Source organism: Corapipo altera, unplaced genomic scaffold (assembly GCF_003945725.1).
Source record: "Corapipo altera isolate COAL_440 unplaced genomic scaffold, ASM394572v1 47, whole genome shotgun sequence".
In the NCBI taxonomy this organism is placed as follows: domain Eukaryota; kingdom Metazoa; phylum Chordata; class Aves; order Passeriformes; family Pipridae; genus Corapipo; species Corapipo altera.
In genome coordinates, this window is record NW_020884897.1 from 5,794,299 (window position 1) to 5,818,457 (window position 24,159).

Genomic DNA, 24,159 nt, shown 5'->3' on the forward strand with positions numbered 1-24,159 from the left:
GAGGCCCCCGCGCCGGCGGAGCCAACCCCCCCTCCCCTTCGTGCCCGCCCGTGTCCCCCGCGCCGAGCCCCGGCCCGCGGGCGGCGGCGGCTGTTGGTGACAGGTGAGTGCGAGGGGCCGCCCGGCCCGCGCCCCCTGGGCGGCGGCGCCCGCCGGGGCCGTTCCGCGCCCGCCGCTCCCGGTGCGCGGGGGGGGATGGCGGGGCCACGGCGAGAGCAACACCCTCCCCCAGCGCCCCGCCGCCCCCTCGCTCCGGGGAGGCGGCCGGAGCCGCCATCTTCCCACCCGAGGCGGCTCCCGGGGGAGCGGCGGCGGCGGGAGGAGAATCCCGGCGTGGGGCTGGCGGGGGCAGGGCGGGCGGGCCGCGGGGCCGCTCCCGCACTGCGGGCCGGGCACGGCGGCTGAGCTTTGCCCCCGAGCCGCCGTGTGCCGAGGGACCCGCCCGGAGCCTACCCGAGTGCCTACCCGCGGCCGATGGGACCCCCCGGAGCAGCCCTCGGCCCATCGCTCCGGGCAGCGCCGACTTCCCACACGAACGTGTTCCCGAGCTGTGTCCCGAGCAGGGGAACTGCTCAACACCTGCCAGAGCAGGCACCGCGCAGACGGTGTGTTGCCCCCAGTATTGTGGTGGTGGTGTTGTTGGCTCTTCGGTAGCTGCTTCGTCCCGGTTGTTTTCACTCTCAGTTTCAGTTTGTGCAGGTGCTCAGAACGAGCACTTAGCAGCTCTGTCCGCAGTTTAAACAGATGTGCACTTGCCAGACAGTGTTTGTTGTGTGAGATTCCTGTGTGGCAGATAAGTATAATTATTTTTATTCTGCAGGTGAGGGAATTGAGGCAGAGTGGTTAAGACTTGCCTGTGGCCACAGAGAGAGAGCTGGGTTCAAAACCACTGTTTAAACTTGAGTCACAGTTGGGGTAAAACCATGGGAATTCTGGCTTCCGATTCTTCGTCTTGTTGCTGGCCTAGTTTTGTTGGCCTCTGTGTGAATTCTTAGGAAAACTGGAGAAGGGATCTTCCTTAAGTAGTGCCTCAGGGATCACTATTGAAAGGTCTGTTGTGTGGTTTAAGTTTCGTGTCCAACTTATCTGGTTTTTACAGTTTGGATAAATTCTCAAAGGTCAAAGAATGTTGTATTCCTATTTGGTTTTTAACTTGCTGGGATTTCACAACTCTTGCGTTTTGATTCTGGTCTGGTAACTGTTTTTATCAGTTGAACTTTCACTTCTCCCTGCTGACTTGTAAGCATTTCTTCAAATTAATTCTTGAGATATGAAGTTGATCAGCTTAATCACTGTACTTATTACAACAACAGTGATATTTTCTTTTTTTTTTTTTTTTGTTGTGGGATGTGAAAGGAAGGTGAAAACTAGGGGGAGGCCTGATAAAACATATCTAGAAAAAGGTATATTTTATATATGATGTCTACAGAAAATTTTATTCTTCCAGGTGTATTGTCATTTACCTGCGTATACTACTTATATGGAAGCCACAATTATTTTTATGCTTAATTAGTCTTATATTTTGGGGGGAAAGTAATTCTTATGGGAACTGAAGTAAAAGTTTTGCTTAAATGAATTAAGAGAAAACATTTGACCTCTTGAATGTTCCCTAATAATATATGTGTTCATAGTATGTAGTCAAGTCCTTAAGCACACACAGTGTTCTGAGTTAGATTGAATTGTTTATCTTGTAATTTTTTCTGTATTTTTTTAAAGTGTTTAAACACAAACACCTGAAGGGAATAAAGGTGTCAGCACAGGTGTGTGCTGCCTTGGTTGCTTTTTGTGGCTTGCTCTAGTGCAAATATACACATCGAAAGGTAGCAATGACTGATATGTAGATATTATATATATTGCTTAGATATGTGGCTGGAACTTAAATCTACTTCACTACAGAGCCAAGTCAGAGGATCTGGAAGTGGAGGCAGTTGTGGGGGCTTTGGGATTTTGTTGAGGTTTTTTGTTTCTTTGAGACATGCAGTAACCATGTAGGCAGTTTCTAGCGATGATGTCTTATTCGATTAGAGTGAAATTAACTACTTGGTTTATTTGCTGAAATGCAAAGTAAATACAGTCAGGCTTGTCTAATCTACATGTTCCGTGGAGATCTGTTGCTGCGTCTCTTATTAAGTCTCGTATCTCGTAGTGGCTTTGGCTTTAAATCAGTTGAGAGCTTAATTGGCATGGTAATATAAACTCTTTGTTAAATATTTATTACATTACCTCACAAAACGCACATGCTAGACACGGAAAAGGCATTTTTCTGACCATAATGCGTGACAAATATAACGTGACAGCTGAAAGGTAGCAAAAAAGGAGTTATAAAAAACCAAAGTAATTAGTGTAGATGTTTTCCATCAGTTTGATTTTTTGTAAACTAGGTGGCTTTTAGGACCTTCAGCGCCATTAATGTTTAATTCCATGGTGTCTGTATATATTCATCAGGCATTCACATTCTTGTAAATTAACAGGTGAGGTACGCAAAGAAACACACGGAGCACTTGACTTACCTTTTCTAGCGCCTGTGTTGGAAGGAGCAGGTTTTGCAAAGGCCGTGGCCTTATCGATCTTGAAGAAGAAGAGCACTCTTGCCTTGGAGGGGCGAAGGTGGCTGTAGAGGCAGCTCACAAATGCAGTGGCAGGAAGGCTATTGCTGGCAGGAGGAAAAAGGCAAAGAGACCTGATGAAGAAGAGCAAAGAAATGTATTTTCAAGTCTGGAGAATGTTAAGCTTTGGGAGTGTGATTTCTGTGTCTGTGCATGTACACACGCACATGTGAGGAACTGTTAGATGACGTAAGGTGTTGAAAAAAATGTGGTTTGTAGACTGTTCTGTTCCTTTAAGCATTTACTCGCAAAATGATATTTTTAGACAACAAATTTGTGTAACTTTTAGACATAACTGTAGAAAATAATCTCAGGCTGCATTTTTTTCCTGTGTGTAATCAGTGATATTCAACTAACAGGAGTAGTGGAAGTCTCACATGTCTGTATTCAGAATGGACACACAGGTATGAGTCGGAAAGAAAGGATGTTACAAAACAGGAGGTTGTAAGGAAGAAAGTTAACCCTTCTCCTGCAGTTTTGAAAGAGGCAATGATATGTGGAGAGCTGTGTAGAAGATGGGAGTAAAAGCTACTCTTGTAGTAAAGGCCTCCGAAAGGTATATGAGCAGTGTTGTTACTAAAGCAAGGCATACACATGCTGAAATTAATGCTATCATTTTAGTCCATATAAAAAAAGATCTAAAAGGGTGGGTTTCACTACAGAAGCCAGTCATTAAATTAGGGAGGGGAAAGTGATGTAAAACTTAAACTTTGGAACAGTGCTAGTTTTATGTGATCCCTCAGAAAAGAGAAGACGCACATGTACTCAACTTCTTCCCCCTGAACTGGTAATGTGCTTTATCAGAGGTACCAGTTACAACATTTTCAAACTAATGTGTTGGGAAAGCTCTGTTTTCTTTTTCTGTGTGTTAATTCCTTTGTGCTAGGCTCAAGGAAAGCTAGTGTGTTATAACAGTCAAACACAAAATAGAGGAACTGAATATAAAACTCAGTGATATTTCACCTGGTCAACAAAAATATTTTGGTTCTGTAAATACCGGATAATTGAAGAAGACCCATTGCTATTCCAGCAATCTGTTTCTTTCTCTTTAAGGATATGCTGACTGGCTCATGATAACATTGTGTCTAAAACCAGATGAACTTATTAGAAACAAAGTAGAAGTCGATTTCTGTTCCACCCATTCATTTAAATTAACCTGCTCAAATTTCACAAAGTAGTGCAAGATAGAAACATACTCTGTTAATTGGGTGCTAATTGATATTTCATAAGTTTTGGTGATGTGATGGAGCAAAGGATTTATAAAATCACTGGTCTTTCACACATGTGTGTGTTACGTACCCTTTGCAAAGGAGGGTGCCTCCCCATTCAGTAGCAGACACTACAGAGTAATACCTGCAGACAACAAAGGTACTTTGGAGTACTTAAATTAGGTGTGACTGTAATACAGCATAATTGTGTGATTAGGAGAGCCATGACAGTGTTCATTCTGTGATGTGTGCTGCTGCAGGTATTTTGTGTCTGGGTATGTGTTTCAGGAACGGCAATTAACTCCAAAATTGGAAGTCTGACAGAGGTTACTAATATGTGGCTCTCTGCTTGGCCTGGAACAGGGAATTGGGGAAATGCTGTTTTGACGCCCTGATGAATCACCAATTTTTTTGAGTCTTAATCTTTTTGAACGCTCTCGTTTACCATTGAGGGCTTGGCTATGCATATTCTGGATCCTGTCAGTCCAGCTTCTTAATGGGTAGTTCAGTGATGTAATACAAAAGGAATCAGTCGCTCATAAGCTGAATGGATTGCCACCTCTGCACTTCCAGCAGCTCTGCTGTTGTTCACACAAGGCTGTTGGCATGTAAGGAGCTGGTGTCCCGGAGAGTATATCCTACAGTAAAGGTTTATTCTGGATTGCCTTCGTGGCCATGTAGCCTTCACAGATGTCTCGAGTTCAGTGTACATGTATTTAAGTCAGCTATGCACCACTTTTAGTTCTGGACTGTTGCACACAGAAACATAGATGCCTCTAGAAATGTGTAGAAATCCACCTGCCATGGTATCTTATGAGGAATTAGACACAGAGTTGCTTTATCTGTTATGGGCTCCTTTCTAAAATGCCAGTATCACTTCCATTGTTGAAAACAACAAACGCTGGCAATTACACCTTTGGAAATTACACCTTCAGATGCTATCAGTAGTTCACATGGGACATGTTCAGGAATATACTGAGTTTTCAGTGTAGTTGTAGAACACAGAGTTGTTTTATCTAAAGCTTGTGCTGGGCTTTTTGCAAGTCTAAATACCGTATTACCTAATTTTGCTTTTAGATTTCTTGTTTCTTGCACAAGTATCTGAACAGTATTTTCCCTTTGGAAAGGTTAATTCTCCTTCAGCTTCATATTGGTCTTCCCTGCTGTCTTCTGGAAGTAAGCAACGATGGTGAATGTTAATACTTCATTGATGGTATTCATAAGGCAGACTTCCATCTGTCTTGTTAGCGGAGTTGCAAACTTGCTTAAAACATTGTAGATTTCTGTTACTCTGTTAAAGTGTTTATTCGTGTTTCTGGGCAAGCCTAATGTTCTGCAATCTATTTTCAAGTATTTTATAGTTACAGAATGCCAGTGATCTGACAGGGAAACTTGGGAAAAAAAAATTAGTTAAATAGTAACTGTACTGAGGGAAAAAAATTGTTTGATAAATTTCAGTTGGCAGAAACATAATGAAGTGCTTGAGAAGCTTTACAGTGATGTCTCTTGGCAGCTTTATGATTTTGTTTTCGGTCAGTGCTGGTATCCATATGCGTATTTTCACAGGTTGTGATGCTGTTGCAGGTTGCTCCACAACAGAGTCTGACTGACTGTTGTTCAAACAAGGAACTGATGAATCAACAGGCCAATGTCCAAAGTAGCTTGCTTTTCCATACCCTGCTGCCGAGGGCTTATGCTTAAATGTTTGGATGTATCCTCCTGGTTTCTGATTCTTGTTCTAGGAATTAAAAGTAGAGCAAAAGTGAAGAATGCAGTGGGGCATGGTTACTCTTAAGTGCTGAGCTACCTATATGTGTAGAATTTGCAGTCTTAGATCTCTGTTTCATTCCCATTCAGACAGATAGGGACAGAAAACGGTCAACATGTTGCTGTTTGAAGCAGCAAGGCAAACAATTTGGGCAAAATATCATTGTTTACATTGGCGTGTCTCCAGGATCCTGGGTTTGTGTCCCTGCTCCTGTTTAAAAGCTTCTTGTCCAATTCTTCATAATATATGTCTCAAAGATTTGTATTGTAAAGAAGGGAAGGGACCCTTTCTAATGAACATGTGTTGCAGCATAGTTTATAAACTATTTTTTTATGATTACAATTTTCTTAGTGAACATTGTGTATTTTAGCGACCTGAATTCCAGGAATCAGTAGAGTTTTTAGGAGGGTCTGTGCCCAGCTATTTTGACTTACAAGGAAGAATTATTGACATTCAATCCAAGCTAAAATAGTGGAACAGTCCATCCTTTAACAGTGAGTCAAAACCTGAATTACCAGTAGTTTTGATTACAGTGATACTCTTAAGAAGGTGGGGTGTTCTAACTGTGAACAAATGTGCACCCAGTAGGTGATAGTCTTTCATACAATGTTTTAAAACTAAGCAAGAGTTGCTTCTGGTTTTGGTGAAGCTTGTAATGGAGGATGGTGGCCTTTTTTGAAAGAGGAAGTGATACTAAAATGACTGGATTATTTAGGTTAAATTTTATTTTTGGCAAAGAGGTTAATGAAATAATTGTTGGCAAAAACATAAGGTTCCTTTTCTTATACAAAACCTTAAAGTTAAATGATGCTTCTTCTGTAAGTAGTTTCATTTCACCTTAGATTTGGTCCTGAACATGTTTCAAAACGTAAAACTAACATATTTTAGGTAAATGGAATACTTTTCAAGTCATCTGAAAAAAACCTGATCCCCAGAGCCTGAGGGGGGTTCATCCTAGGCTGTTTTGCAGAACAACTGTTTGTTGAAATAGTCTTTGCATAGTCAAGGGTTGTTGTATACATTCATGATGGAAGAAAACTTGTCACTGTACCTTTTTGTTTATCACTGGTTATCTTATTTGGTTATTTATAGGCCTCTCACCTGGACTTTATGTAGGTGTAGATCTTTCTCTCCTCTCAGGCCCGTTGTGATCAAAGATACATTCTAGGAGAACTGCAAGGGCTGTCCCACCGCTTTGCATCAAATCTTTTCCAGAATTCTAGTTCTGTGTGCGGTTGAATTTGAGATCCTTGGTGTAAGATTTCTGCTTCCCTGAATTAGGCATTTATTGTGTGGTCTGAGAACGTCATGATAAAGAACTTGGCAAATTGGCTTTGAAGCTATGTGTGTGTCTTAAACAATAATTCAAAGTACTAAAATATGAAGTGTCCTAGAAGTTCCTAGTGCAGCTTTTGACCTCCTCTTGCTTAAGCACAGCACTGATTGCAGGCCAGAAACGTGGAAGCCAATAGCAATATTCTAAGATAAGACTTATTAAGACCTGTTAAAGAACATCAGACTTGTAATCTCACTCTTGCAACTGCACTAAATATTAACCTTATAGCTTTAGTGGTGTTTTTAGTCTTGTATTTCATCATGAAATACTGCATCCTCTTTTGCCAACTTCAGAATTTTTCTGAAGAAGATGCTATTCATAAGATCCTGCCCAGCAGAGCTGGGTTAATTTCCTTTATCTTTGCCTTGAGTCACAGGCAGCGTTGTGAGAGTGCATCAGCCACTCTCTGGTTCGCAGTGCAGTGAAGTATGCGGAAGACTTAGAGCTGGTGTTGGTAAATCGTGAGGAGGAACCTTCAGTAATTGAAACAAGGAAGTTTGTTGTTCCCAGCATTGCTAAACTGACACTCTTCATGCACAACATTTAACTTGTTCCCTTTAAGCAAGTCCTAAACCTCCTCTGTCATGTGTTATATCATTTGAAGATTTTATATTTCTTTGAAGAGTTGGGAAAGTTCAAACAGACCATCAGTTGCTGCATCTTAGCTTTAAAACTTGAAGCAGCTAGTAAAATACTGTAGAACTTGCAGTTGTTTTGTTAAATAAACAGAATTTATGAAATGCCAGGTCCCCTTAGAGCAAACTTGTCATGCTCAGATGCTGGTGAGTACATTATCCAACAAAGTTCATATCTTTTCTAGTTTTCACTCCAAATCAGGAATCAGTTTCAGTCTCAGAATGAAAACTGTCTCTACTGGTGAAAGTGCAACAGTTTCTGTAAACTCCACTGACCTGTGTGGACTCTTAGCATGCTTAATTGTTGCTTCCTTCAGCAGAGGAATAGGAAGATTAATCTCTGACTTCTCTTCAATAGCTACTTTAAAGAAAAGCAAATGCCAAAAAAAAAAAATCCCAAACCCCTGGTTTGAGAGCAAGCCAGTTATGTGGGGAAGGAAGGGAAACAAGGAAAATGTATTATTATGCAAGATATTATCTTTGCATAGTAATTCCTCATATGTGCATGAGTTCAGAGAGGGTATGATAGGATAAGACAGACTTGGTGTCCAGAGTGCCAAAGTAAACTCACTTGCAGGAAAGAGAGTGTATTTCAAAATGAAAAACTACAGGTCACAGGAAAAAATATTGGAGAAGTCTTTCATGTGGCTTTTTCTGATAGCCATATTAATCTCTTCATGTAGTGTCTTGGTTGGCTGTGGGAAAGAACAATAAAGGCCTATTTTAAATAAGTCAGAGTTCAAGAGTTTAAGGTACCATGTAGTGTTCTGTAAATGCCTATTTAAAAATAGTACTAGTACAGAAGTGAACAATATTTTGTGAAATCCGTAGTCATTAGTGCTAACAAGTATTTACTGCAAGCTTGAATTTTCTTTCCAGTTGAATTTACTGTTTCTAATCAATTGTCTTGCTCTTCTGCTTTTTATGTGTGTGGAAGTGTTGTGCAGTTTTTAGCTCATGTCACCCTAGTGCAAACAAGCAACATGGATGATGATAGTTGATGATTTAGGTGAGGTTTTGTATTTGGTGGTGCTAAAATTTTAAAAACAGATTTTTGTGATACTTTCCATCATTTTGCATTTAATGTTTGCATTAAGTGACAGAATTAATTTCTGCATCAGTGACCAATTTTAGATATTAAATATTGCTATTATTTTAAATGCCTGGAATACTGTCCCAGCTAATTAGTTGGCATAAAGATTTTTGAAGTTATTGCGAAGCCTTGACTTTCAGAGAAATGCGATTAGCCTATCAAAGATCACCTCAAAGCATCTAGAGTTAATATTTGTGTAGAAGGTAAACAATTTTAGCAGTTAAAATTATATATATTAGTAGAAATACCAACACTTTTCTTTGCATTACCTCAGCTGTGACTTGTATTTGCAGACCAGAATCACAGCACACTGGACACCACAAACACAGGCTGGAGCCTGGTAGGCAAGTGTAACACATAAATGGAGGTGAATGGGAGTGTTACAAGAAATTAATGTGAGCAGTGGGTTGGTATGATATATGATGCCTGTGGTGTGATGAGAACCTCATCAGTTTTGAAAATGTATTAATTAAAAAAAAAATGTTGCAGAAGGAGAGAGCTTCCATTCCATTCTGCAGTTTCTCTTAACCCATGTTAGGCATATATCTGAGGGGTTTTTATGTACTGAGCCATTATTTAGGTTGGCTGGTTTTGGATGATTGTATGAAAAGTTAGTCTACCTCTATAGTTATCCTCAGTTAAGAAATGTATTCTGTACTGTACAGTTCAGAAGCAGAGACAGATGTGAAATGCAGTGCAGAGCGTGGGGTCCAGCATGGAGTCCAGCTCCAAGTTTGTCCTTCTGTAGGTGGTTTAAAGCATTGTTGCCCTGTGTTTAGGCTTAATTAGTTTTCTGATTATTTCAGTGCAGTGGTTTGCATTGAGCTGTCGTTTCACTCTTTAATTCAGTACAGGTGGTCTCCTGGGGTTTCCCTTGTCAAAGTCCTGCAGGTATGTTACTGTTGTCTTTGCATTCCCCACTTTTTTGTATTGTTGTAGGAACTACATGTGATGCTTTGTAGGCAAGAGCAAAAGCAGCAGCAGTGGCAGAGTGGTGTGAACTTGAGTTGTTAAGTTCCTTTCAGAGCTGCAGTACTGGGTTTGCAGTGCTCTGCTGCTGCTGGTTTCCTAGAGAACAAAACAGAAGGATTAATGACATCAAGTGTTCAACTTGGATCCTCTCTCCTCTACTACTCCTGGTCCCAGTAGTAAAGTGCATGTGCAAGCAACTGCTGTGTAGTTCTCTGTTTAGCTGTAGAAAGAGTTCAAATTTATTCAAATTCTGTTCTTGCTGGTCTTGTTTTCTGTCCTGCAAAAGTGAAAAGTGACACCAGAGCTGGGAGATAGGGTGGGAGTCAAATACTCACAAACATAACAGAGGGCAAGCGGTGGCGTATTTTAGTGGAAAATCATTATACTTTGAGGGATTTACCTAATGTACTTGAGTAGCAAATTCCTGATCTCTTTCCTGAGAAAGATAAAAGACCTTTTCCCTTCAATGTGAGATGTTTTCTGCTTTTTGTAGGCCTTGGTAATGAATGTAGAATGTATGATTCTACATTCAACTTTTCAAGAGAGAATGGGGTTTTGGAGAATTATGATCACAGATGCTTTATATTAAGGTAGCATCCCACCTTTCCTTTCAGAATGGTCATGGTTTGGCTGAGCTGCTAACAACTTAACTGCCATTTGAGGAGTTGCTCAGAAAATGTACAAATGGGAGAATTGAGAGATTTATTTTAATTAACAGTGTGGTACTTTTTGAAGACATCATCTGATAAATATCTTATCTGACACAATAGTTATAATAGAAATTAAATATGCATCTTTATAACCTGCAGGGTGTGTGCTGTTAGTCCACTTACAGTGAGGTAAACAAGCTTGTGGCTTTGTGATGGATGTGCTACATGAAGCAACTCCTGTTAATTAATGAGTGGGTTTCTTAGTGTTATGTGCTTCAGCCTGCAGTCAGGAGAGTGCTGCTTAAGACTTGAAAACTGAGAACAAGCCATAAGTAAACTGAAAACTGCTCATGACACAATCACACTCATCTTAAAGGCACATGACACTTATCCAGCAAAAAATTTCTTTTCGGTGGTTTATTCCTGCTTGGTAGGCACTCCTAGTGTTTTTAAATGGTAAGATTTTTGTTAGGTTTTATACTACTAAACATCTAGTGCATTGCATTACTGAGGAGGATATGATCTGGTCCGTCTCTGGAGTGATGTTTGAGTGCACATCAGATAATAACTGCACGTAAAACTCTGTGTGCAGTAGGACTGCAGAAATTCTGAGAGACCTTTCAGTGTAGTGAAATTATTTCCTTTCATTTTAAGCATATATATTTAAAATACAGTGCATAAAAGTCTAGACATAAAAATGATAATCACAATTGTTTGTTGGTAGAGGTCATCCTGTTGTCTTCCTGTTGTTTGGGATTAGGTGAGTGAATAAGACTGTAATTTTACCCTCTTCCCGTTTTTCTTGCTCTTGACTGAGTTTTTTGTATACCCTTTGCAGAGTCCTTATCATTTACCACTATCAGGTTTCTTTGGTATTTTATCACCTTTGTTTAGTAACTTATTGCTTAGCATCTTTTGGACAGCTAATTTACTGTAATGATCTGAGTTTCTAGACTTGCAGACTAATCAGTTCTGGCATACTGTTCATTGCACGGGTTTGTGTGGGTTAGAAAGCTCATCAGTAAACGATGGGAGTTGTGAATTGCTTGTGAAGCCTCACACAGAAATGTTTCAGAGATCTTTAAATAAGGAAATGTAACATTCCCTTTAAATAGCAAGGTTTGCCATTTCTCTTGAAATCTCAGCCTTTCTTAGAGGAGAGACTGCATTTTAAGGGATAATTAATAGAATTGCAGAACAGTTTTGGAGGCTATCAACCTTATAAAATAACAGAAGTTTTTTGGGTTTTGTTTGTTTGGGGTTTTTTTAAAGCAATTTGTGAAGTAGATGCATCAGCTCCGAATGATTTGAACTCATGTTTTCTGTTGCAGAATGTTAAAGAAATGCAGCATTAAAGTTTAGGTTCTTGTGACACTATTTCTTGCTAACGCTCAGTTACCTTGTGGATTTTAAAATGCCTTGGGTCTGCCAAGTGTCCTGTTGTGGGTTTGGCCCCAGTGCTTATGTCCATGTTCCTCTTTGAGAACTCAGAAGTTGCAATGTTCTAGGGGGTGCCCGGGAGTAAGTAATTTTCTTGGCAGGAAGGAAAACTGAAACAACTCAGCTGGTATTTTTCTCGGGTTTTTTGGAGTCTAACTTTCCAGCCCCTCTGCTGGCACGTACGCTGGATGCATGTACATTTTGAAACCTCCATCTGACAGACTTGTATAAATGTCTAGGTCTAAACACTAAGCTCCAGAGGTGAATTTTCAACTTCTTCCACAACTGTTTAACTAATTAACAGTTAAACAAATTGAGAACCTTGTGATGATTTCTAATAGTAGTGCATTCACGACTTCTGTGGACACATGCTGTGACTAAATGTTTGTCATGTCAGCTTTTTAATTGCTGTTGTGTAGTACAGAGTTTACAACTGATGTAGGCACAATGATGATTGCAGAGATTGCCATGAGCAGATATGCTTTTGGGGTTGCTGGATTTCTCATTCGCAGCTATTTTATCCACTGTGGTAATGGAACTGCTTCGCAGTATATTTTATTTTCAATACTGCCATCCTTTGAAAGATAGATTGCTTGTCTCATCTGCTCTGCAAAGAAACTGATTTCCTGCTTTGAAAGGAAAGATGGAAACCCGTGAGTTCTGTTGCAGGCTTTCTCTGTGAGCATGATACAGCTTGGTAAGGTTATTCATCTGCAGGATGGTAACATGTGCCCCGTGCAGCAGGATGATTGTTCAACTCTTATATTAACAGCCAAAATCTTTTTTTGAAAGTATTCTGAAACAGCTACCTGGTGAAAATTGAAAGTTTGTATCACTGGTCATAACACTAAGAGGGAAACTTGCAGCCTTTGAGGATTAGGTTTTGTCAGTTTATCTTGATGATGCTCTGTAACCTTATAGATAAAATATCCCATATCTGAGTTTCTGAGTTGGCAGCTATACCTGGACCGAGAACATGATTAACTCTTGACATATATGCTTTGGGTATTCAGAACCCTGGTGAAACTAATAAAGAAAAAGTAACCTTTGTTTAAAGAGAAGCTGATGTATTAAATGTGTAGCATACTTTTTGAAGAGGCATCTCTTATTTCTCCTATAAACTATGTGATGTCTTCCACAGGTGCTACAACTCTTTTCAGAGCTGAGGTCAGTGGTGGCTCTGATCATTTCTGCTGTGGTGTCATGATCCTCATGGTACATATGTGTGTGATAGGTGGTGGGAAAGTATGTTATCTTTCACAACAGAAAGAGGTTTTCTGACCTGCAACTAGAAGCTTGTTATGAGGCTTAAGTTAAGCAGTTCACCTCTGTTTGGAAAACATCTTAGGCTTTCTCATGTTACTGGAAGTGTATTTCTGTATTAGCCTTGTGAAAAGTTTATCTTAATCTGTGTTTGAAGTTTCTAAATGTTTACTAGGAAGAGTTCTGCACAAAACCAAACTCAAATCTATTTTTGTTTGTGCTTGCTGGAAGAGCAGTGAAAAGTTCTTTTATTCCAGTGAGCTTTTTTGTTTTATGATGTTGCTGTTTGCAGGGTGAAAGTTAGTTGTCAGCACTTGCATTTGTAAATCTCTTTTTAAGGGCTGATTACTCTGGACTGAAAGTTGGCAGGCAAGATCTCAGCCCTAGAGCATTGTTTGGGGTTTTGCATGTTTTTAAATAACAGATCTATCTGACTGATTTGATTGAGAGACCACATGGTGGTACTCATACTCTGGTAACTCTAGACAGTGAAACAGGTTGCATAAAAGCACCTTTTGGATGTGAATTGTAAAAATTAGAGATGACTGCTAATAAAAGCAGGAGTATCAGAGGCTACACTTCAGGGAGGTTTTGGGAGGTTGGCAGGGGCAGCAGTGGTTTTGTTTGCTCTGTAACAATCAAGTAGATGTCTTTTCCAAACTGTTTGCAAGGTTGTGGTGCATGTGGATGCAGTGTGTGTATAAATACCTTCAGACAGTTGAACATTAACTCTGCCAGTACTATAAGATACTTAAACCTGCACTAAAATGCAGTGTAAAGGTTAGCCTGATACTGGCACCACACTTACACACGTGTGGCTTTTGGATGAGAGCAGTCCCAGCTCTGCTTGGCTTGGCACCCAGACAAGAGTGATCATGTGGTTGTGTGCACTTATCTGTAAAGTCATCCTGTGAGCCACTGCTGGTTTGTATCTGGTATCTTCTGAAATTATGGAATTCTTATAACAAGACAGTTTTGAAAATATTTGCTAGTAAAGAATAATGCTGTCAACTTTAAAAAAACCCAAAACCTCAAAACCCCACACAAACAAAAAACCACCAACAAAAAAACCTCACAAAACCCACAACGCAGACCCCACATCTTTTTATTTGTGAAGGTGGTTGTGGATGTTGCAGACTGAAACCACTAGGCTGAAATACCTGTGTTGCTCAACTAGGTGGTCTCAGTCTCACCTGAGAATGTTCTGGTAACTCCTGAGATTAACCACTACTGACCAGGTGTCCACAGGGATGGACAGTTCTGTATGAGGGAAGGCTGACTGCCCCCTTGCCCTCAAACTAAGGAGAAAACAACTGTATTAAGGTGCTCTTCCCCTTCCTGTTGCAATTACCAGTCTAGCAGATTGAGCAGTATATTACAGTTTTGGGCACAGCAAAAAACTTCATCGTTGAATGTTATGCAATTTCTAAAGAAACGTGTTTTTACCATGTATTTTAACCTTCTATGTTTTGCTTACTTACAAAGCAGTTTCAAACTACTTTTGATAAGTCTCAATAAAATCTATGCAGTTCCTCTTGGATTAGGTAGTTGTCAAAATAAGTATTTGAATGTCTCTAGATATGTTGAGAGTAGACTTACTCTCACGTTGGCTGAACTTGACTCATTACTCTGCAATGACCAAATGGCAAAACAGCAGGAAGCATAATGATTTATTAAATGCCTTTACAGACTTGAAATTATTACAAATGTATAAAAGTATAAAATACATAATTTACAAAATTATAACTGGTTGCTTCTAAATCATCTAAATGCAGTCCATTCTGTAGATTATGTGTAGACATAATTTGTTGAAGACAGATATTTTTGTGAAACTGCTAACTATAGAGTAGAAATACTGTTTTAACATCTTATTTAAGAGATTGTGTGTCTCTGAAGGTTTTTCTTGTGGGTTTGTCTTGTTTTAATAACTTGCATTAGTGGGCCCATGGGAACTTAATGAAGTTCAGCAAAGCCCAGCACAAGGTCCTGCACCTGGTTGGGGCAACTTCCAGTATCACCACAGGCTGGGGGATGAAGGGATTGAGAGCAGCCCTGCTGAGAGGTGAGGCTGGACATGACTCAGCAGTGTGCACTGGTAGCACAGAGAGTTGCTGTATCTTGGGCTGCATGCCCAACAGTGTGGCCGGCAGGTTCAGGGAGGGAATTCTGCCCCTCTGCTCCACTCTGGTGAGATCCCACCTGGAGTGCTGCTTCCAGCTCTGGGATCCTCAGCAGAGGAAGGACATAGACCTTGAGATGAGTCCAGAGGAGGCCACGAAGATGGTTAGAGGGATTGAACGTCTTTCCTATGAGGAAAGGCTGAGAGCATTGGAGTTGTTCAACTTGGAAAGAGAAGGTTCCAGGGAGAGCTCACTGTGGCCTTCTGGTACTTGAATGGGGCTTTTTATCAGGGCATGCAGTGGTAGGACAAGGGGTAATGGTTTTAAACTGAAGGAGGGTTGATTCAGATTAGATATAAGGAAGAGGGTTTTTACACTGAGAATTGCCCAGAGAGGTGGTGGTTGCCTCATCCCTGGAAACATTCAAATTCAGGTTGGATGGGGCTCTGAGGAACAATCTAGTTGAAGATGTCTCTGCTCATTGCAGAGGAATTGAACTAGATGAACTTCAGAAAGGTCCCTTCCAATTAAAAAACTAATCTGTGATTCTATGAAAGAAAAAATTGCTGTCTGATTCTGATTGCTCGGTGTTCTGCTGTAGGTAGTGCTATCTCTATCCCTAACGGGTTTGCCAACCTGCATTTTTCTCTTGAATGTCTCCTGCTTATTGCAGCAACATGTATTTATGCAAAGATATGGTTTATCAGTCAGCAGTTCAGTGTATCTTTTAAAGTCATAGGCAAGTTAACTCTTCGGTCGATGATAATTTTTATTGCTGCGTTGAAATGCCCCATTTAACTTCCTCATTAATTTGGCTATTAGACTAGCATCAAAAGAGGATAAACTTCCAAACCATCAATCCTTATCTGTAGTTTCTAGAACTACTAGCTATTGATTGTGGTTTGTGTAAATAAGCTTTTATATGAAGATATATATCAATACATGAAAAGCATGCTAAAAGATATCCTGAAGAACCTTTAATGTTCCATGATTTTTATTGTTTCTCTCTCTGAAGTAACACTGCCTTTTTCCACAAACACTGTAGTCTGTAGTCATGTATGTTTTGTTCTTTAGGAGTCTGGTTAGTGGCAGCTCCACAGTAGAAAAATTCATCGCTTTAACTTTCCAGAACAGCCCTGCACGTGGAGTCATTTTGAAGTACATCACAATTGATGGGATTTTGCAGCAGAGCAGTTGAAATCCTGGGGCCTTGTAGCAGTGTGATAGTACTAAGTGAAGAAAATTGCAAAGGAAGCTCTTCCTGTGTGTGGGATCTTTCCATGTGGCTTATCCATTTGCAGAAAGGCAATAGCTGTAATCGTTGTTAAAATCATGGGAGTTGGAAGGCAGGCTGTATCTTCTTCAAACAAATTATAATATCTCCCTTGTTTTGAGAGCCATTTTGATCCTAAATGATGAAAATTGAACTTAAATACATAGGTTTGATATTGTAATTATTAAAAATAATTTGTTTACAAGGTGGGTGGGTTTAGTGTCGTGTGTATCACAACAAATCTGTGTATCTAATGATAATATAATTATTAGTTTGAGTAGTGCAAACAAAGTTACCTAGAGCTTCAATCTACACCTGGCCTGTGGTAAGCATCTTGCATAATCTCATCTAAGGGACTTCTGAAAAGCAGTAGAGTGATATACTGCTCTAATTGCTGCTGGCTTGCCCAAGAAATGTGAAGTTGCAATGTGCACATGGCAGTTGTGTGTTATCAAGTTGGCTAACAAGTTGTCTACCCTCAGCTGAAATTAATGATTTAGCTGAGTATTTTGTGCCTGATGACCAGTCAACAAATGCTTTAAAGGACATATGTGTAGTGGAACTTTACTCTTTTTTGATAGACTCACATGATCTTAGCTGTTTTCCTTCCATTTATGCATAGAATAACAAAGTTCTGATGCTAACACTATATATCAGCAGATGGAAGACATTGCAGCATGACAGGCTGATCCTAGAAGGGAATTGGAATATGTGAAATAAGCAGGTGACAGAAGGATGCAAAGAAGTACCTTGGCATTGATTTGGGGATCAAAATGCTGAGTAGATAACATCATTGCTTACTAAAATACATTTGTCTTCCTGTAAAGTAGACTTTACCTTGTGAATCTGGACTAATGGTGTATGCTCAAGGTTAGTATGATCAGCAATGGAGGTTATATACAACAAACACAAAATGATTAAGGAATCTTGTGCTCTTTTTAGAAAGGAAAATTAATGCATAATTTTGAAATGCTAAACAAAATTCCTTTGAAGAATATTAACAGAAGTGTTCTCCAAGAAGTTTAGAGACCTTCTGTAGTGTTCATGTGCCTACATCTTCCCATGCATGACTTTGACCAGTATGGAGTCTTGACTATTTAATACCTGCTTTTGAAAAACTGCTTTCCTCCTGAGGATGATTTTTTGTTATTTTATAAAATAGAAACAACCTAAATGAGTTCCAGACTTTCTGCTATGTAAACTGTGGGTATATTTATATGTGTGTTATGCTGTATGTGAGGAATAGTGTAATTTTTTTAATTTCATTTTTGTGTGGTTTTTTGTCTGTGCCATTTCTTCCTTATTTAAGTAGTTTCTATTCCAAGCTGAGAGTCAGAGTGTTAGGAAAAGAAACTTCTGGCAATGTAACAGTGACACAGTACACGTGTTTCTTTTGAAACGTATTTTTCATGCTGACTTTACATCAATAGCATGAAGTGATAAGCAACTGTTCATCTAAGCTGAATGGTGCATCCTCTTGGGGATGTCAGTATATTTATTTCTTCAACTAGATGTACAAAATATCTTTTGCATAATCCCATAACACAGGTGCTTGGATCAGTTCATATGGGAATATCATAATTTTACTTGAAAATTTTGAAATGTATTTAGTCAGTTGTATGAAAGGCTTTTGCTTTTGTCCATTTCAAAATATTGTATAAAGGACATTCCATGGAAGGCCATAATACCACAGACTGGAAAAAATACTTCTTAACACCAGTTTTTGGAGTCAAGGTAGCCTAAAAGGAACTTGTGTTGTTAAAGAATGGAACAATACTATTAACTTCCATGTGCTGCAAATCTGTAATTTTTTTTTTTTTTTTTTGTTTAAGGAGCTTGTGAGGAGTTTGGTGTCACCAACATGAAGGCAATAAATTTCTCTCATGCATTGTTAGAGATACAGTACTGAAATTTCCATGTGAATAAGAAACTAAAAAGGCATATCATGAAAAAATAATTTAAAAAAAGCCTGATTTTTACACCCCAGTATTACTTTGAGACTTCATGCTTTAAATTAGCTTTTATTGTTTTTTAAATACCTTTTAATAAAAATAACAACATTAAACAGTAGCATCAAATTTCAAAGCAAAGTCACTAGACTTTCAACTCTACTCAGATTTTTACTTGTCTAATCAAATAAAATAACATTTTGGGGTGGCAGAGCAGAACAACTGGTTGAGTGTTACTAATCGAGCAGAACTGTTGTAACATGCTTCTTAAATGTTGCAAAGATTAAGTGACCATCAGAGTAGTTATAGAAGACAAAGGTTGGTTTGTGAGTAAATGCTTCTTAGTGAGTGGAGTCTGTCAGGTGGTATGAAGAAGTCACGGTTTAAATCCAGTCTCGATAATTAAGGTGAGAATCAAGAGAAAGTTTCCCAGTGGAATATCCCTGCCCAGTGCTGTAGCCAGTGTTCATCTGCATTCCCAAGGCAGCTAGTGACTGGGAGCTGAGTGTATCCTCATCTTCTGCCGTAATATTTTCTCTGGATGCATAATCCTGACCATATTGTGTGGAAGTTCTTTGGACCTTTGGTCTGAATCAGCATAGCGTGTCTGGAATGGCTGTGGGTTCTTGGGAGTTTCAACAACCACTTACAGAATCTTTTGTCTTCCTATTTCCGCAGCTTACAAAGGTGACCAGTAAAGTTCTCTCTGAGCAGCCAAAAAGCAGACAGCTCATGACTTCTGATCAGGACACTAAAGTTGTGGCTGAACCGCAGGTGCAGCAAGTACAAGAAGTTAAGGACGGTTCTCATCTAGTAAGTATTATAATTACATGTTCCCCTGCTATAAGTATTGTATGAAACATTTTTTCTTTTACTATGCCTTAATCAAAATTGTAGGTCAGAACGTTTTAGAAAACAGTTGGCTGACAGACAGCATTGCAGCATTAACCAGCTAGAACAGAGCTGTTGGAGGTGCCTAATTCTCCAAATCAAGTAGGAGCTTCAGCTTCACTTTCCTTCAACTCTATAGGGATTTAAATAAACTGCAAATTACAGCAGTTTGCGCTCATTTAAGGTACAGGACTTTTCAGGCTATGCAAGAATTGTATTACCAGTCTTTAGGCTCATGCTCACACATTAACATGTGAGGAAAATGCAGGAAATGCACTTGATGTGTATGTGTAACTGAAAAATGTACAAACCCCTACAAATAGGAAATAGCAATCTGTAACAGGAATTTTGCTCAGTCAGTTCTGCCAAATGGCACGCGCTGCTGTTTCCGTGCCACTGTACAGGATCCAGGAAGTCACTGTATGGTTTTGGCAAATCATACAGTGGATTGTGTATATAGGTTGTAGTAAATGTTACATCCATCTTCAAGAAGATTGAGTACTTGATTTGTATTCAAATGTGTTTATATTTGCATCTTTGTTGGGAGGAATGTTTCCTCTTGGGACATTGAAGAGTTTGGTTTCAGTGTATGTTCTGCCAGGCACTTCCCTGGTGCTGTGCTGAGCAGCAGATGCTGCCTGCTTCGAATTACCTTGCAGCAAGCACTAAGGAGCATTTTGAAAAACACTCTAAACTTGTGCTTTTCTTTGCTAAACAAACTGGTGGACTTTTGGCTTGTTCCTCTCCCCGTTTTTTTTTTCATTCTGAGTTCCCTTCTGCTTGACATGTCTCAGATATGAATTTTGACTATTTCACACTGGAGGAAAAAAATTCAACCTGATTTTGTGCCATACTTCTGAAAATTAGCTTTTGTGATTTGCTTTTTTTGCCCCCTGTACTCAGGCCATTAGTTCCAAGAAACCAGTGTGTAAGCTTGAATCAGAGGTGCTTGCAGATTTGCTTCAAAAGCTTGGAACTGTGAGTGCATTTCAACAGGTGCATTAGTGTTAAAGGCAATCTGATTAGTCTTCATGTGGGTGCTAGCTCTTTTAATTTGACATACTAGATTTTATGAGACTACATGGAAACTTGGATCTAAATCTTAATTTCTGTTCTTTCCTGCTTATTTGGAGAAATTTCAGAAGACCTTACTGTTCTCTTCCTTAGTAGGGAAGGCTGATGTCAATTTAGATATCTTGGAATGTATCCACAGTGCTTTAATGGTACATTTCAAATAACTACTTCTTTTGTGATTAAAGCTTTTCCTTGCATGAATATCTGAAAAAGATGGGACCTGTAGCTTAAGGTTTTTTTTAGGTTGTACCAGTATCACACTCTTCTATGCACAGCATCAGAAGGTCATTCTGTTGTATGAGCATCGTTACCAACATATACTATTAAAAGTGGTGTTTTTAAAAAGGTCTCCTCAGCAATGCTATTATCTTTACATGAGTTAATTTTTGCCAGTACTTCAGGACTCACTTGCAAGTTTTGGGAACAAAGCTGTAGTTGGAGAAAAACTTCATAGAGTACAGGAAGAAGTTAGCAAACTAAAATCATTAAGACACTTTCATCTTTCCGTAAACGGTAGGCAGGAGAAAAACTTCTGGAATCCTGACTCTATTTCCTTTAGCAAGTACATGCTTCAGGTGAAGTGAAATTCGCCTGCTGTTTCTTGTGTCTTAATTATTTTGAGATCAGAGGGCTAGACTGCATAAAGGGCATGGATGCATGTTTGTGACAATCCATGTTTCAGTGTGTATTTGATACGGGGCTGTACTGCAGTGGTACCTACAGAGATTTCTAGGAGCCTTTTTTTTTTTTTTTTTTATAATACACGTTATAAGAAATGTGCTGAAATGTTCTCTAGCTGTTTTGGCTGTGCTGTTCCACTGGGATCTCTTGATCTCTAGTCCAAATGCTTTTGTGGCAGTTCAGGACAAAAGTTTTAGAATTTCTGTGGGAAATTTTGATGTACCTCCAGAGATCCTGAAAAAATAACTAGTATCCTAGTCTTTATCTGAAGTGGTTATATAAAGTATTTTTTGTTTTATATGTTAATAATAAATAAATTTTTCTAATTATGACTTTTTTCATTCTGTTTGGCTGGAACAAAACTGAACACATGTTCTAGTGTGAGTGATGCTGAACAGGTACTCAGTAGTGACTAAATTAAAATTAAAGTTTTGATGTTGTAAAGTTTTTGATTAAAGATCCCAAGTTTTGATGTATGGAACCCTTTCAGAAATCACTTACTGGTGTAGCTGATGTTAAGGATACAGAGGTCACTTGTTTACTAATAATTTTCAAAGTTTTAATCTTATAGTGAGGGAGACAAAGTCTTTTCTTCTGCCTTGAAGTAGCTATAAAACTATATGCTGTTTAGTGCATAATGTAGGTTGATTACAAACCTAGTATGGTTCATTTCTAACAATAAATCTTGAGTTTGGCTGATTTTAGTAGTATTTAACAGCAGAATTTTGATGGTTTTGCACACAAGTCATTTGAAAGAAATTGGCAACTTGAAGATCCTCATAGATTTCTTATCAGTAGAAGGTTAGACTTACACATTGGAGGTACATAATTTAGAGGATACTAGCGGATTCATAGCTTTGATAAATTTGAGAGTTAAATATGCTAGTTTTTTCAACTTCTATAACCCAAAGGTAGGCTTTGTTGCTTCAGGTGAGGTCTGTCAAGGGATTCTTTGTATCTTGATTGAGAGGTACTCTTTCAGAGAAAGCGCTTGTGAGGCTGGACCCAGGAAGGTCAGCGTTTAAGAAGCGTTTCGCTCTGTTTTAATTCACTTCTGTGTTTCCTTTTCGATAATAACACTTTCCTGCTAGAAATTAGAGGTTACTGTGAGGGAAGAGGCCAAGACCCAATGCCGTGGTGGAGGTAGCTTGTATGACCTGTCTCTGCCAGACAGGACTTAACTAACCTTTGATGCTAAAGGCACACATAGTCTTTTTCCTTGCTTATTGATCCTAAATTCTTCCTCTACCATGTTCACATTTTTCCAAGTACCAAAGAATTTTTATTCCTTGATTGGCTGAATTGAAGACCTGATCTGGAAGTTTGAAAATAACTCTAGGTGAGATTCTTGTCCTCAAGCAACAACAGGTTGTGCAAATGTTGGTATGTTCCAATGGAGGATATTACAGTGAGGCCATTTGAACTTGCTGCCTGATTGCAATATCAGCATCACCTATTCTTTCCCTAGTTGAATAACTATCAGGTGCTGCCATGGGTTTTTGTTAGTGGGAATTCAAATCAGTGTGGTACACTGGTTTATGTCAATGCTTATAGGTACTGTAAATTCAAGTTCAGTCATATTGTTTGTTCTAAGCACAAGAAAAATAACTAGAAATTCGCGAAAGATGGTGCTTAATTGTACTTCCCAAAAATGTTTTTCTTAGGAGATACTATAAAAGGATGTCTCAGGCTTAGAGCTGCTGGGTTATGGTGTTCAAAAATCCTTTTGCAACCCATTTAAGGATAAGCCTCAGAATAAAAAGGAACTGAGGAAATTAGATTTACTAATTTAATATAGGAGCATGTGTAACAGTTCAGTGAAAATTCACTACAACATATAATCCTCAAATCACTTGGCAATACACAGTATTGCATGCAGTATCTGCCAACTAAGAGTTAAGTAACAGTTTCTATAACAAGTAGGTGGTATTTAATAATTCAAGAGATCATGAATAGCTTTAAACAAGAAATAGGATGATTAGACATTAAACTGGACACATATGGTATCAGCATCCTGAAGGATCAATACAGGTCAGTGTTTGCCCTTTCTCTCATGGTATTTTAGATTGAGGCCATAAGAAAAGTGCTGAATGGTTTTGCACCTGTAGATAATGTCTAATGCCTATATTTCATTGGTTTAATCTACGAAACACATATTTAAACTCTTAGCAATCCATTAACCCTGATATATATTGGAGGCAAAATTAAGCAATTTGACCAGCTGTTTCCAAAAGCCCGCAGTAGTGACATTGTGACATCTATTGTGATGCTGCTCTTCTCTGTTCCCTTAACTGGTGCTGGGCATGGCATCAAGTATGACCTAGGAGTATAGCATAATCACTGTTTCTTCAGGACTTGTTACAATTGCATGAATTTATTATGGGAAAAGAATAAAGGAAGTTAGATGTCAGAAAGTTGTAAGGACTGTTTTGACTTATGCTATTGTAACTTAAGATTGTATTTTAAAACTTAAGCCTGTAAGACTGTAAGGATAAATCCTTATTCCTTTGCAAAGAATAGGTACATGGAGAAATTAAAGTAGATAGGTAGGTATACTCCTGTTAATAAACATGTTGGCTTCTTGCCTTTTGCATAAGGGTGTGCAGGACATAGGACTAAATACCTATTAAAAAAAAGGTAATTGTTCAGGTTATGAAAGTGGTGCTTCAGAACACTTTTTGTTTCATGGGGAGGGAAAAGCTGTTTAGGCTTTGAGTAGAGGAGAAATATACCAGAGCTAAAATATGCATGTATAAAGGGTAAAAAACCCAACAAAATAAACAAAACCTACTCCCCAGCTGAGCTGCACTCTGAAGTGGCTGAGGACAAACTCTGTTAAGTGCTTTTCAAGTCAGGTGGCAGTCTATAGTGTAACCAGAAGGTTTTTAAGATTGAAGGAGTCTTGGAAGTTAAACAAGCAGCCTCGAATGATGTAGCGTAACAAGTGTGGCATTTTCTGTTTAAATTCATCTTGTCTTTTTTTTTTTTTTTTTTTTTTTGGCTTATTTTTTTCTTTTTCTGTAAAGTGATCCCACAATAAACAGCATTGAGGAATGTGACTTCGTGAATGTGTACTATAGGTCCTTAAAAATAGAAATTATCCCTGGAACTCTTAGATAAAACCAAAGAAACAAGAACAAAATGTGCCTTTGCACATGAGACGGGTATGGGAAAACTGGAAGAAGTTTCTGCTTGCTTGA

General features: G+C 39.1%; 1 protein-coding gene across 3 annotated transcripts in view; it reads left to right on the forward strand.

Moving 5' to 3' along the window:
* Positions 1-19: 19 nt before the first annotated feature.
* Positions 20-24,159, forward strand: part of LARP4B (La ribonucleoprotein domain family member 4B) — a 58,109-nt gene continuing 33,969 nt past the window's right edge. The window contains exons 1-2 of one of the 3 annotated variants that reach the window (XM_027648416.1): positions 20-103; positions 18,992-19,126. In XM_027648416.1, the coding sequence (XP_027504217.1) occupies positions 19,046-19,126 (81 nt within the window). In that variant the 5' untranslated portion in view covers positions 20-103; positions 18,992-19,045. Of the gene's footprint in view, positions 104-411; positions 606-18,991; positions 19,127-24,159 lie in introns of those variants that run through there. The other 2 variants (XM_027648418.1, XM_027648417.1) reach the window with 2 other exon arrangements.